The following is a 14808-nucleotide window of genomic DNA, read 5'->3' as shown; positions in this document are numbered from 1 at the left end:
TATTGAATTGAAAAAATTTCCATGAATTACTGCCAATGAGAAAAACAAGATGTGGGAAATGTATATTAGAGTGTTCTCATTTTTAAAAAATGATCCTCAAAATCACATTTATATTTTGATCATATATATGATTTGGTTATATATATGATTATATGAATATGGAGAAATGATTGGTAGTGTTTACACCAGGCTACACTGTTCAGTCTCCATATGTTCTGTCCATATCCAATGAAACATCCCACTTTATATGTTGAGTACCTAATACTATTTGGTGGATAAATAAATGAGATGTTCCCTGTAAGTAAATCTTCTCAGAATCCAGGAGAGACCCTCTGAGTGCTGGAATTTCAGAGTTACTCTGGATGAAAACCTCTCTAAAACATATAATCTCTTTTTTTTAGCAAATCTTAGAATACTAACATAATTTGAATTGTTCTTGATGATTCTAGACTATTATAATGAACATCGTCATCAATATTATCAGAGGCTTGTTGATGTGAGAATCATAGGAAGGTTGTACAAGAGGCAACTTAGTAGTAGTCAATGTTTCTTGAGAGCAGTCATGGGAAAATGATAAGGAGATTAAAACTTTAGTAGTTTTAAAAACTTTAAATATGATGATCCTAAAAATAAAGTTTCTCTCCCATAATTTTTAAATCAAAGAATTCATCAATATTAGTCTATTAAGTTACAACTCTATACATTAAATGCAGCATTCATTCATTCAGCAAATATTTATTGAGTGCCTAAGATATGTCAGACACAGATCTGTGCACTGTGGGTAGCAATAAGCAAATTCCATGCCCCTAAAGTCTAAGTCCCTGGCACTAAATTTTAGTAGGGGTGACAAGGCAGATGGTGATAATAAGTGCTATAGGGAAACAGCATCGAGTAAGGGGGAGAGGGAATGGCAGAAGGTAAGAAGAGATTGTTATTTTTAAAAGGACAGTCAAAGAATGTCCCTCTGAGCAGGTGGCATTTGAAGAAAGCCCTGGAGGGAGCAAAGGACGTAAATAACTAGAGGAAGAATGCTCCAGTAAAGAGAATGAAAGTGTAAAACTCTGGGGGAGAGGAGCATTGGGTTCAAGGAATACCAAGGAGGCCAAACCTGTGCGCAGCTCACTCATAGAAGCTCCAGGAACCTCCCTGTCTTGAATTTGGTGCTCCTAGGTTTAAACATTAAGTATAGGAGTGTGTCTCATGTTTTAACATTAAGTAGGATGCCAATGCTTGTGGAAGGTTTCTGCAAACTTGTTCAAGTTACAGAAAAGCCATTCTATCTTAAGTTGTTAAAAGAGTTTTTACCCTCAGTAGTTAAATATTATCAAATGCATTATATCTATTGAGATGATTATATTTCTCTTTTATTCTGTAATATAGTGAATTACATTGAAAGATTTTCTAAACTGAACCATCCTATCATTCTTGGAGAAACCTTACTTGTTTAAGTCTTATTACTCTTTTGATACACTACTGGATCAAGTTGCTAATACTTTATATAGTGTTTTTGCATCTGTATTTACAAAGTGAATTGAGCCCATAGTTTGCTTGGGCTTCTTCCTATTTTGGCATCAGCATTATGCTAACTTTATCAAATGAGTTAGGCATCTTCCCATCTTTTTATGAACTAATGGTACAATCTGTGTAAAATGAGAATTAAATGGTCCTTGAATGTTTTGTAAAGCTTACTCAGGTGTGCAGCTTTAGAAGGTAGTTGGCACTTAAAACATTTATACAAATCTTCCTTAATTATCCCAGTTTTTCTATTTCTATATGAGATAAATATGTTCATTTTTGTTTTTCTAAAAAATCACTACTTTCATATGGGTTTTCAAATGAATTGGCTTTAAAAAGTTATGACAATTCCTCTTATAATTGCAGTTATGCTCTCACTTCCTTGGTGTTTATTTATTATTTTCTTGCTTATACTTTCCAAATTGTGTCTATTTTTTTGGTCTTAAATTGATAACTGTGTTTTATCTTTTCTTTTTTAACAGCTTCATTGTGATATAATTTACTCATTTAACATTACAATTAAATAGTTTTAAGTATTTTCAGAGTTGTGCAACCATCACCACAATCAATTTTAGAATATTTTTGTCAAAACCAAATGAAATACCATACCCATTAGCAGTCATTCCCGTTACCCCTCCCCATCCCATTACCCAGCCTTAGGCAACCACTAATCTATTTTCTGTGTCTATGAACTTGCCCATTTCGGACATCTCCTATACATGAAATCATACAATATTAGTCTTGTTTGATTGGCTTCTTTCACTTGGCAGAATGTTGTAGCATGCACCCATGTTGTAGCATGCACCAGGACTTCATTCCTTTTTGTGATTGCATAATATTCTGTTGCATGGATATCCTACACTGTGTTTATCCACTTATCAGTTGATGGATGTTTGGACTGTTTCCACCTTTGGCTGTTATGAATAATGCTGCTATAAACATTCATGTTCAAGTTTTTGTATTGTCATATGTTTTATTTTTCTTAGTTACATACCTAGGATTGCTGAGTTATATGGTAACTCTATGTTTAATCATTTGAGGAATTGTCAACCCATTTTAAAGAGCAGATGCACCATTTTATATTCCCACCAGCAAAGCACGAGGGTTCCAGCTTCTCCACATCCTCACTAATACTTGTTATTATCTCTCTATATTTTTTTATTATCGCCATCCTAGTGGGTGTAAAGTGGCCTCTCATTGTGGTTTTGATTTGCATTTCCCTGGCAGCTAATTTTGAGCCTTTTTTCATGTGCATATTGGTTATTCATATGTCTTCTTTGGAAGAAGAAGATCCTTTGCCCATTTTTTTAATAGGGTTATATGTCATTTTTCTTATTGAGTTGTACGAGTTCTTAATACGTTCTAGTTACAAGTCCCTTACCAGATATGATTTGTAAAACCATTCTGTGGGTTTTCTTTTTACTTTCTGGATGGTGTGCTTCGAAGCACAAAGGTTTTAATTTCTTCTTTATTTTTTCTTTTGTTGCTTGTGCTTGATGGTTTAAAAAATTTTTTATTTCTATTTTATTTTTCTTAACTCATTTCTTATATTTTCTGAGTATACTTTATTCTTTTTATCTAATTTCGTGAGTTGAAAGCTCAGAACAACACAAAGATTTAAAGTACAATAACAAGTGCTACAAAACTTCCTCTGAATATGACTTTGGCCACATGACACAGCTTTTGATAAACAGTAGCTTTTTTTTTTTTTTTTTGGCGGTACGCGGGCCTCTCACTGTTGTGGCCTCTCCAGCTGCGGAGCACAGGCTCCGGACGCGCAGGCTCAGCGGCCATGGCTCACGGGCCCAGCCGCTCCGCGGCATGTGGGATCTTCCCGGACCAGGGCTCAAACCCGTGTCCCCTGCATTGGCAAGTGGATTCTTAATCACTGCGCCACCAGGGAAGTCCTGTATTATACTATTTTGTAAAGGAAAATTTTAACTAACTTTAAACAAGTTTACCAAATGCAATATAACACTGAAAATAAACAAAAATATGCTCCAAAGAATAAAACATATAACCTGAATGTTTTTAAAAATTCTGAATAGTTCTTGGGTAAAAGAAGAAATAGAAGTCGAAATTTCCTACTTTAAACAACTGGAGACACAGCATTTATCAAAAGTTACTGTTTAGGGGCTTCCCTGGTAGCGCAGTGATTAAGAATCCGCTTGCCAATGTAGGGGACACGGGTTCGAGCCTGGTCCGGGAAGATCCCACATGCCGCGGAGCAACTAAGCTCGAGCACCACAACTACTGAGCCTGCGCTCTAGAGTCCGTGAGCCACAACTACTGAACCCAAGTGCCGCAACTGCTGAAGCCCACGCACCTACAACCCGTGCTCCGCAACAGAGAAGCCACCGCAATGAGAAGCCCGCACGCCCCAATGAAGAGTAGCCTCGCCCCGTTCCCCACAACTAGAGAAAGCCCGCACGCAGCAACAAAGACCCAAGGCAGCCAATAAATAAATAAATAAATAAATAAATAAATAATTTTAAAAAAAGAAAAAAACTCATTAAAAAGAGTATAATACATAAACCAATTTTTAACAGTGTTAAATGTAAATGGAGATGTACTATTTCTGTCTTATATAAAGTGCATAGACTGTTAGGTTATCCGAATTTTCCATCCCTTGAATACTTTTTTCTACTTATCATTTTCTAAAAGATGCTATTGTGGTTTTATAAATTTCTCCTTTGAATTCTACCTTTTTCTTTATGAACCTCAAAGCTTATAAGATTATTAGTGAAGGCTTAAGGCTGGTATATTCCTGGTGGTTTATCGACTTTCTATAAGAAAGAGTCTTCATCATTTTTTTTTTTTTTTTTGCTTTTTTGCTTTAAACTTTATTTTGTCTGATATTAACTTTACTACCCATGTGTGGGTAAAGGGTTAACAAAACACCTCCTTTGCTGCATGAGAAACTGAAATTCAGTTAATGTTCTAGTACTAGAACTGTCCTGTATAATAGAGTATCTACTAGCCACACATGGCTAATGGCTGCCATACTGGACAGCTCTGAAGAGAAACTACCATCTCAGAAAGTTATTCTGGATTGTAATTGTTCTAGAAAGTTGAGTTTAGGTCAGTTAACCCTCCCGAGAAGTAGAATTGCTGGATCAAAGATATGTATATTTAAAAATGAGAAATATTCTAAAATTTTCTCCAGAATATGATGCCAATTTACACCTAATCCAGTAGCATATAAAAGTCCAATGTTTCCCACACTTCACAAGAAATGATATGGAATTGGTTTAACCGTCACTTATTTTATTACCAGTAAAATTAAACATGTTTTTACATCCTTATTTGTCTTTTGCAACCTGTCTGCTGATATTTGCTTTAGAGCTTAGTATAAGTTGAGCACAAATGCTAGAAAACAACTCTTATTATTAGATTTTATATATTATCCATTCTCATAGGAAGTAAAACTTTATTAAATGTTTTAAATTTTACCTCATCCAAGCAGTTGACATGAACATTCTTGCTGGCTAACAATGTTCCAGCTTCTTGGACAGTACCTTAAAAAATAAAGAAAGAAAGAAAGTGCAAAGGTTATTTATATTTAGAACAGAAAAAAAATCTGAAAAAAATCTAACGTCAAGGAAACAGACTTTAAAGGGTTATCTGTGAAACTAAGATGAGTCAGGTCAGGTTGCTAAGAAATAAAGCATCAATCGCATACTGTTTATTCCACAAAGTAATTATCCCAGAGAACAGATTCATATAGACTAAAATAGCTCCATCTTGCTTTTACTTCCACTGGCCTTAGAGTATATTAAATTGGTCACATTTTCCTTTTGGCAGTAATACAATAACCACAAAGCATAAGACTTTTAATACTGAAACAAATCTTAAAGGGCATCTAATCCAACCCACCATCTTAAATTGCAGTCAATGTAATAACAATTCAAAATACAGTCAGTATTTATATACCTTGTCACCACTACGTCCTGTGAATTGATGGCATGCTCCTAATAGAATTCTTGGTTTGGAAATGCTGAGGCAAATGTATCTTTTATGCCTGGTACTATATAAAAGTGCCATATGGTCAGTCTTCAGACTCTCATACTGAAAGCCATCTGATGTAAACCTGAAGGTCAGTCTCTGTAAATTTGTAAATAAGCTGTAATCGGGCCATGACTATCAGGTTTTCCAGCCTTCTGTAAAGCATACTAAGGCACAGTTGCAGGAGAGAATGTTGCTATTATCATCCTTAATAGGAGCCAATCACATGTTCTGCCAAAAAATTTCTGGTGTGACAGGGAACAGGATAATGAAATTGCATGTTCTCAGGGAGAAAGGATGAGATAAGCCTCTCCTCTAAAAGGACATAAAAGAATAGAAGCATCCTCAACTAGGAGTTATTTCTTGTCTTTAAATTTAGAATTATAGTTCAAGAATGTGTTAAACTTTGCAATTCTTCCAGAGCTAAAGGTGGAATGCAGAATCAAGCTTAGCCTGCTTCTTTCTACCCAACCTGCTTCTTAGGCACATGGTCTGAGTGCCCCTCACCAACAGGGGGGAGATACAGAAATGTCTCCTAGATTGGTAGCGAAATAGCTCAGCTGGGGAAATGTCAAGTGAGTGATCTACAAGGCCCCGAATTACCACAGCAGCTATTTTGCCAATAGTTCATTTGTCTGATCCCACACTCCACCTGAGGGCAGTTGGTATGACTGGCTGAATGGCTACAGAGGGAGAGGGGAAAGCCTTCAAGCATGCAAGCAAGTTGTGCGGGGCAGCTTATCCATACCTGTGGCTTCTCACCAGAGACTCTCAAACATCTTTGGAAAGGAATTAGAACAACCTCCTGCACACGTTTCACTTGAGGAAGATGCTTCAGCTGAACCCCATTATCCACTGAGGAATAACTAAAGTTATTTTCCATCTGACTGAGAGATGTTTACGCAATAAAGGGAGAATACTATAGGGATTGTGATCATGCCAAAGCCTGCTATATGTTAGGGAAAGGATGGGGATTGCAATCATAAAACATTTGGCTCATACTAGACAACAGGCCAATAATTCTATAAAATGTTTAGCCCAGTGGCTAACAATGTATGGTAAATCTGTCCAATCGCAGGGCAATTAAAAAAAAAAAAAAAGGTGAGTTGTTCACTCACATACCATGGAATACCAGTTAGTCTTTTGAAATGCAGGCACCAGGATGGGAAAAGTTTTCTGAAACTGTTTGGGCTTCTAGAGAATGAAAACATATTTTGGAAAATAGATGAGCAAAACACCCCCAAGAGGAAAAACTTTTGATGATTTCTAACTTGGAGTTCCTAATTTAATGACAGTAGGAAACTGTAGAAGGTCTAGAATAGCATGGAAATGGGAAACACATAGTTTACACAGAAGGACTTTTATTTTTTGTCATTCCTTACTGTGCATAGTAGACTCTCAAACAATATTTTGCAATTAAATTTAAAAGAGGAATTGCTTTACTTGGGAAAGAAATATGTTAAATCTGATTTAACAAACTCAAGATGTGGGGATGTGGTACTATAAGGGGGATGGGAAATGAGTCAACATTTATCCTCAATGGAGACAAAGATGAATAGACATAACTGACGAAAGTAATATTTAATAATTTGTTTCCCTTGTGAGAATTTCTCCAAGTTGCTCCAGAGAAGAAAACACAACCCAACCTGCTCCATTAGGGTAGGATAGATAACTTATTTGGATGGACCAGCATTTTAGCAGAGAAGAGATGATGATATTCTCACTGTTACTGCCCTCTCTTATAAAAGAGCCCTTTCAGGACCACTATAAAACTGAACAAGTCCTGTAAAACCCTCAGTTTTCTTATATAGGAAGCAGAAATAATAACATTCATCCCATAGTGTTCTTAGGACTAAGGGCTTGTCTTGGTGCGGGGCACAGAGTACAACCTCAGTGCATATTAGATGCTCTTGTTATTTATATTTACAGCAGCATAATATAATTCATTGCGACATTTCTAATATCTAGTTTGGGACCACTGGTCTCTACTGAAGACAAGGAGAAGTAGCCAAAACAAACAAAAAGGGAGAAACAAACTAACATGACATTTTCTGTTTCCAGCAATCCATCAGATAGTCATGAGACCTGAATATTTATGAGTTTCAATCATTTAGTGGGATCCCTCAACAGGAATGTTTTGAGGAATCTATAAGTTAAGTATTTAAAAAACTATTTGGCTAGTTAGTTGCTGTTACATTTATGTATAAGTACAATCATGTATAAATAATTAAAGTGTCTGAATTTTAAAATAGTATATGGGGCTTCCCTGGTGGCGCAGTGGTTGAGAGTCTGCCTGCCAATGCAGGGGACACAGGTTCGTGCCCTGGTCCAGGAAGATCCCACCGGAGCGGCTGGGCCCGTGAGCCATGGCTGCTGAGCCTGCGCGTCCGGAGCCTGTGCTCCGCAACAGGAGAGGCCGCAACAGTGAGAGGCCTGCGTACCGCAAAAAATAAATAAATAAATAAATAAATAATAAAATAGAGACTTCTAATTACAATAAATATTTTAATAGTGAATCTGTTTAAATGTAAAGTTTCTAAATTCTCCTATGTGTATCTATTTTTAGACTTTGTAACAAAATGTCCTCAAGTTAGGATTATGAATCATGACATAAAAATTAGAGTAGTTAAAAGAGCTGTTGTTTTGTAAAGGAAGACAATGAAGCCCACAGAGGTTGCAAAACCTGCCCAGTCATATAGTTAATAGTAACTACGTATTTGAATTTAAATTTGTCTTTGAACTCTATGCTATAATTATTAGTAGACCTAAATCTTTCTTTATAGCAGAGGTACTAGCTATAACATTATTAACTACACAGGACCTTACAGCAGGATCTTTTAATAGTCCCAAATTGGAAACAACTGAAATGTCCATCAGTGTCACCAGATAAGCAAATAGTAGTATATCCATGCATAGGAAATAAAAGAAATAAGAAACAAATTATTGGTACAGTATGGATGAACCTCAATATCATGATGCTGAGTGAAATAAGTCATGCAAAAAAAAGGAATATTTATTATACTTATTGTATAATTCCACTTACATAAAATTCTAGAATAGAGAAATCTAATCAATAGTGACATCTATCAGTGGTTGCCTGGAGATAGGGGTGGAGGGAGTGACAGATTACAAATGGGTATGTAGAACATTTTGGGGGTGATAGAACTGTTCATTGTCTAGAATGCAGTAGTTTCATGGATATATACTTATGTCAAAACTGACTTTTAAAAAAGTGTCACTTGAAATATGTACCATTTATCGTACTTTAGTTATACTCCAATAAAATTGGTAGAATAAACCTTACTGTCCGAGTCTGCTTCACATCTCCTTTAACACAAATAATAATAATAATAAAAAAAGTACGTTACTTTCTTGTGAAGTCGGCAACAGTGATCCCAGGGATTTCAAGTACTAAACAAGATAAGTAATGAAAGACTTTATAGTTTATATTCTTTAAGTTTAATTTATTTTGAAATAGTGTTTCCTCAATGTTTAATGAAAAAGATATCAGAGCTTAGAAGAATGGTTCAATCTACAAGTAATATAACCCAGTTAACTGTGCTTAAGTGATTTCATTTCTCTTCTGAAATGCTGTAAAATGGATGCTGTCAGTGACTATGATTTAAATGGATATGTGAGAAACAGCTTCTCAGTTTCATCTGGAACTTCTTTTTGGCATTCTAACAAATAAACAACCTGTAGAATACCTAGAATGTGCATTTACTCAGAAGAAGAAATTGTCTAAAAGTGTCCAGTAGCAATGTGCGGTACTCTCTGGACTGTAAGTCCCACTTAAAATCAGCTTAACTTCTGGAGGGCAGTGGTTAGCCAGAGGGAGAACTCAAAAATTTTCTGAGTTTATTTCAGGTTGGCCAAGATGACAGGTCACACGTGGCTGGAAACTTATCGTTAGTTCCACGTACTAGTACTGACTAAGCCAGTGCTTCTCAAAGTTGAGAAATGTACCGAAGGGAAAAATAATCAGAACTCTACTCACCTCCTTTAAAGAAAATTGCTTCTTATGAGTACGAATATAAAGTTTGTTTATGAGCTTCGTTCAACTGTAAGCCAAAAATTATTTTACAAATTTTAAATGCACACAAAACTACAAAATCAATAACATTTACAATTAAAATTAATTTAACTCGACAGATGAAAATATTCTGCTGCAATTAAATTGCTTCTCAAAGTGAATAAGATATGGTATGCACTCTGGTGCTGATTTCATTTTTTCATTTCATTTAGTTTGTTTTCAAGTCCAGCATATTTCTAGGACTGTGGGCCATATGATATCTCTGCCACTTATTACCTGTATTATATTGGGCAAGCTATTTGAACTTTTCAGTTTCTTGGTTTCTTGTCTATCAAGTAGAGACTGCCATATTTACCATAATAATAGCCAATACAGTATTTTAAACACATTACTCATACTAACTCATTTTATCCTTATAGCAATGTTGTGAGGTGGGTACCATTTTTCACATGGAGAACCTAAGGCTCAGAAACAGTAATTTGCCCAAGGCCAAGTCACCAGCAAATGAATGAGGTAGGATTCCAAATCAGACTTGAAAGGTTAACTACCGTCCTATGCTGTCCCTCATAATGTTGTAGCTTAAAAATAATTCCTAGCTTATCAAGATTAAACACATGGATATATGTAAAGTGCTAAGAATTATGCCAGGCCCCAAATAACAATCAGTAAAGGTTGGCTACGGTTGTTACTTTCTCTTATCTCCCATTACTTTTTTTTAAGAGTATGGTAATGTCCCACAGACCTTCACTTGACAAGAATGTATCACATACTATGTCCATCGCACTTCTTTTCTCATCAGTTTGGACCAATTAAATAGGTGAAACAGTGTCTGTGTAATTTGTTGCACGATGTGGGCCCAGAAAAAAATCACAGTGCTAACCAGGCAAAATTCACATTAATTCTTTTATTTAATGTTAAAAAATAAAAACTAGTGGACACCTAATACTGTATCCAAGGATTCCCTCCCTACGTCCCCACACACACCACCTGCCACTTTCAGAGACCCCCTTTATAAAACTGCTCACTTGTTTACACTTTTGAGAGAGGGTGATAGCTCTGGACTGCTTAAAAACAGAATTTGCATCCCTGTTGGATTATAAGTTGATGCTTTGTCTCCTTTTTTTGCCCAGCACTGTACCTGGCACAGAGCTGAGACTCACATGGCTGCTGAGTTGAATCCCAGGGCCACCAAAGGCACGGGGACATGAACCAGAGACAGGCAGAAAAGGGAGACTGCAGTGCCAAACAGGTCAGCGAGGACCGTGCAGAACAATCTGCACCAACTCCCAAGTCCCACAATTCTAGGCAAAGAACACATCATAGCAAATTACAGCTGTGACTGAGTTCAACCTGTCGAGATCAGATGGGGTGGGCTCAGCTCATGAGCACCTGTTGAGTTCCAATCCGATATTTCTCTCCTTTACCTTTAGACTTTTCTTGTCAGTATAAAGAATACATGTGCCTTTCTCTCTGTAGGTCCAGATGGGAGCCAGGCTAAGAAAAAAAGACTGGAAATTGGGAAGTTTTATGTTACAATGACTGGCTCCTCTGCCGTTCGAGGGAGCTTAAAACAGCCACATGAACAATGCCCGCAGTTCCCACACATCCTTATCGCCGCGCCGTGACAGTGCAGAAGCCACGTAGTCACGCTATTGTCACCTGCCAGGTAACGGGACTTCGGGAACTCTTCTGGGACGTCCACTCGGGGACGGAGCGGAAAACATGGCTTCTGGCTCGTCCCCGGGGCCTGCGTCTCCCTCCCTAGGACCCGGAGCGGCGGAAGTGGGACGCGCGTTGGGAGAATGGAAGGGAAAGCGCGGAAGAGCGCGATTAGAAGGTCGCAGCCCTGCGAAGTGCGCAGAGCGGTGTGGACGCCTCCCCAACCTCCTCTCTGTTCTGCGAGTTCCTGCGGCGGACGGGGGCTTCTGGAAGGAAGCCAGGGAGGCCCTGGACTCAGAAGCCTCAATGCGGCAAATTACAGACCTTGTTTTGTGCCCTTGTAAAGAACCCTTCTCCTTAGGAGCTCCCTCCACCCGCCCCAAGCAAGGGCGGGGACAGCCAAGGGATCCAGATCTTTCGGCCTCCGGAAGTCGAAACGGCCCTTAGACACCGATCTAAGAACCTGAAACTTCCAGACCACTATCGCCCAGACGGACTGTGGTCAAAATCACCTTAGGAGTTTTGAAGAATGCACATTCTGAGGCCCCACCCCGGGTCGCTCATTATCATCCGAAGTGGAGCCTGGAAATGTGCACCCTTCCAAAAGCTGATTTAGAAGACGAACGTCTGCAACCTCCGCTCCCGTCCCAGCGGCGCTTCTTCTTCCCCACCTCTCCGCCCCCGCAACCGGTCCCAGACCAAAGGTAGGAGCGCTGTTTCCCGGTCGCAGGATGTCAGCCTCTCAAATCCGCAACCCAGGGTCAGCCGGGCCGGGGGCGCCGCCCGGGCTCCGCCACGCCCCCCTTCCCTCCCGGGCCAGGCAGGCAGCGCCCCCGCCGCAGCCCAGCACCCACACCTTTTCCGATGACTTCCAGCAGATCCTTTTCCTCCTGGGTCAGCTCGCCTTTCTTTATGTGAACCATTGCTTCCGCCAGCTTGACAGCTATTGTTTCTTTGGGAGTATTAAAAAGAAACGACGTGTCTGTATTAGGTACGCCAGCCGCAAGGTTAGGCAACTTGAGACTAGGACATTAAGTAGCCAACCGCGGAAGCTTTCGAATTCTCTCCACCCTCCCGGGGGCTGGCGAGCAGCGGGCGAGCTTGGGCGAGCCGGGCGGGCAGTCTCTGCAGGCCCAGCGGTAGTCTCCGCCCCCCTCGATTCATTGGCCCGGCCGGGAGGAGGAGCTGCAGGAGGCGGCAGCGAGATTCTCCCATTGGAACAGCCTGGGAAGGAAAAACCAAATGGAGAAAATCAGAGGGGGGGAATTAAATGCCTGTTACACGTCTCCCACCGCCATCCTTTCCGGTGCAGATATTTAGGGACACACAGTATTTAAATTCTCTTTCTGGAATTTCTGTGTTCGGCAGTTTCTGCTAGGGGCATGCATCTCCCTTGCTCTCCCTATACACCCCCCCTTCATTTCCCAGGGAGTGGAGCGGCCCGGGACGGGGGCGGGCTGGGAGGCGGGGCGGCGTGGTAGGCGGGGCTGCGCCGAGCTCCGTGTGTCGGTGTCAATGTGTCTGTCCTTCACTCCTCCATTGTCTGCCGCCACCACTGCCGCCGCTGCCACCGCCGCTGCCGGAATCGCTGCAGCCCCCAGTCTCGCGCGTCGCCGCTACCTCCTCGGACAGGTGAGAAGCAGCCCAGGTAGGGCAGGGGGGGAGCCGGGAAGCCTTCGACAACCGGAGCCAGAGCCCCACCGGGAGCTTACCCCCTGCCGGAGCTGGCCCTGAGGAAGCATGTGCCTGGTGGGGCGGCTTCCTTCCTCTCGGTGGGGAAGCCGCCCCTCCACCCCATTACCATCACTTATACCGCGTATCAGTGCCCCGGAGTCAAGACCCGCCACTTGCCACATTTGGCCGTCCCGGGAGACCGAGAGCGGCCAGGCGCCGGCCACGAGGTGGGAAGTGGCGGGTGCCCATCGTCCCGTGCGTGGCATCGCCAGATGTAACTCCCGGGGAAGGCAGGGTTGAGGCTTTGGACTCGGGGTGGGGTGGAGAGGAGAGCACCCCATTACGAGCGAGATGAACGCATGTGAGAGTAGTCTCGGGAGAAGGTAGTTCTCATTTGGCAACCTGCCCTCCTCACCCCTCCACCCACCCACCCCCACTTGTCATCTCCTCTGGCGTCTGTGGGAGCTGTAGAAGAAAACCGGATCTGATCGCTCTATGATGCCCGTTAAGGATGTTTGGAAGCAATTTACACTTGAACTAATACTTCGTTTATGAAAGACAGCCGGGGATGAGGGGGGAGGGAGGGCCTCTTCTCTCTTCTAGAGTTCCCAGTCTCTTTGTAACTCAGATCTTGAGATTTATGGAAATAGGAAGGGGAGGGAGAAGGGGCGGAGATTAAATTGGTGTTGCTGTCTATATATAGCCTTAGATTAGCCTCTTAATCCAACCTTCATTCAACTGTAATATGTAGCTTCAGGCTTTCACTATAGGAAGCTAGGGGCCATACAAGCGTGTACCCTCCTGTGGCTCAGAGACAGGACTTGCTTGCTAAGACGAAGTCAGTCGTTCCTCCCTGGTGCACATCCATAACATATTTACAGCATCAGCGAAAGCTTCTGTAGAAATTAGTGTTTACTGTTGTTTCTCTACAGTCTAGTATTAGTGTTTCTCCCAAGATGCATCTGCTTCAAAGAGAAATATTTGTATAATTATGTAGATTTTTTTTGTTAAGCATCCCCCCCATACCATCACTTTCTCCCCGCTGTGCCATATATGAAGTGAAGTGTATTTTCCTCTGGCCTTACGCCTTCATTTCTTGGAAGCATTCACTAACACTTCTGAAATCCTGGAAGATGTTCATTATTTCCTGCCTTTAACAAAAATTTTTCCCCAAATCCCAGATGTTTTCTTGTCTAAGGCTTCATCTTTACAGGCTGGGGCAGATCTGAGCCAGAACATATCACATGAAAATGGTTTGAAATTATTCATTGCAATGTATAACAAAGAAACTTTTGTTTGGGAATGCTTTAATAATGATGTGACTGTTCAAACAAGTAGTAAGGCTTTTGAGTGACCCATCTTTTGTAACACTTAGAATGCTGCTATTGCCACAGTTACAACTGATTGAAAACACAGTATCATGAAGAAGAAACCCAGAAACCTAAGAAAATGCTTGCGGAGTAACCTTTCCTTACCATGTGACTTAACATTTTACAAGGGATGTTACAGATTTGGGTGCTTCATTGCCAGTATTTCCATCTCTTGTGCCAAATTGGGGCCATGGTTGCTTGAAGGTCACACCTGTTTGCCTCACTGAAGTTGTCAATTCCTCGAGGATAGCAACTTATTATCTATTTTCCTGGTGCCTTATGGCACCTCGTTGGTATTTAGTCCTCTGTGAATACATGAATTCAGTAAAGCTAGAGTCAATGACATTTAAAGTAAAAAAGCTAACATCTGTCTCGAAACTCATATAAATAATATGTTAAGTTTAAATTTCTAGAAACAGATACGTAATGGATTGTGTTCATCAGATGGATTCCATTAATCGTTTTTGGACAGTGTTAATATTTATTGTAGGAATAAGATTAGCTATTGAGCATACCTTAGACTAGATCAAGGAACTTTTTTTGTATTAAGAA

The 14808-nt window shown here is 40.4% G+C and overlaps 2 protein-coding genes across 4 annotated transcripts in view; one reads left to right on the top strand and one right to left on the bottom strand.

Annotated features, from left to right (window-relative positions):
• Window positions 1–12634, bottom strand: part of ANKMY2 (ankyrin repeat and MYND domain containing 2) — a 34925-nt gene extending 22291 nt beyond the window's left edge. The window contains exons 1-2 of the mRNA XM_081244645.1: window positions 12069–12634; window positions 4969–5033 (exon numbers count right to left, since the gene is read on the bottom strand). Of these exons, the coding sequence (XP_081100771.1) occupies window positions 4969–5033; window positions 12069–12135 (132 nt within the window). The 5' untranslated portion in view covers window positions 12136–12634. The remainder of the gene's footprint in view (window positions 1–4968; window positions 5034–12068) is intronic.
• The window catches only part of BZW2 (basic leucine zipper and W2 domains 2), a 60360-nt gene continuing 57366 nt past the window's right edge, over window positions 11815–14808 (top strand). For 2 of the 3 annotated variants that reach the window (XM_081244651.1, XM_081244648.1), the window contains exon 1: window positions 12750–12844. The gene's annotated coding sequence lies outside the window, so the exon portion shown is untranslated. Of the gene's footprint in view, window positions 11917–12749; window positions 12845–14808 lie in introns of those variants that run through there. The other variant, XM_081244649.1, reaches the window with a different exon arrangement.

The sequence above is a fragment of the Mesoplodon bidens genome (genome assembly GCF_964165515.1).
Source record: "Mesoplodon bidens genome assembly, chromosome: 9".
NCBI classification, from domain to species: domain Eukaryota; kingdom Metazoa; phylum Chordata; class Mammalia; order Artiodactyla; family Ziphiidae; genus Mesoplodon; species Mesoplodon bidens.
The sequence above is the reverse complement of the archived record's forward strand: the minus strand, read 5'-3'. Positions and strand labels throughout refer to the sequence as shown.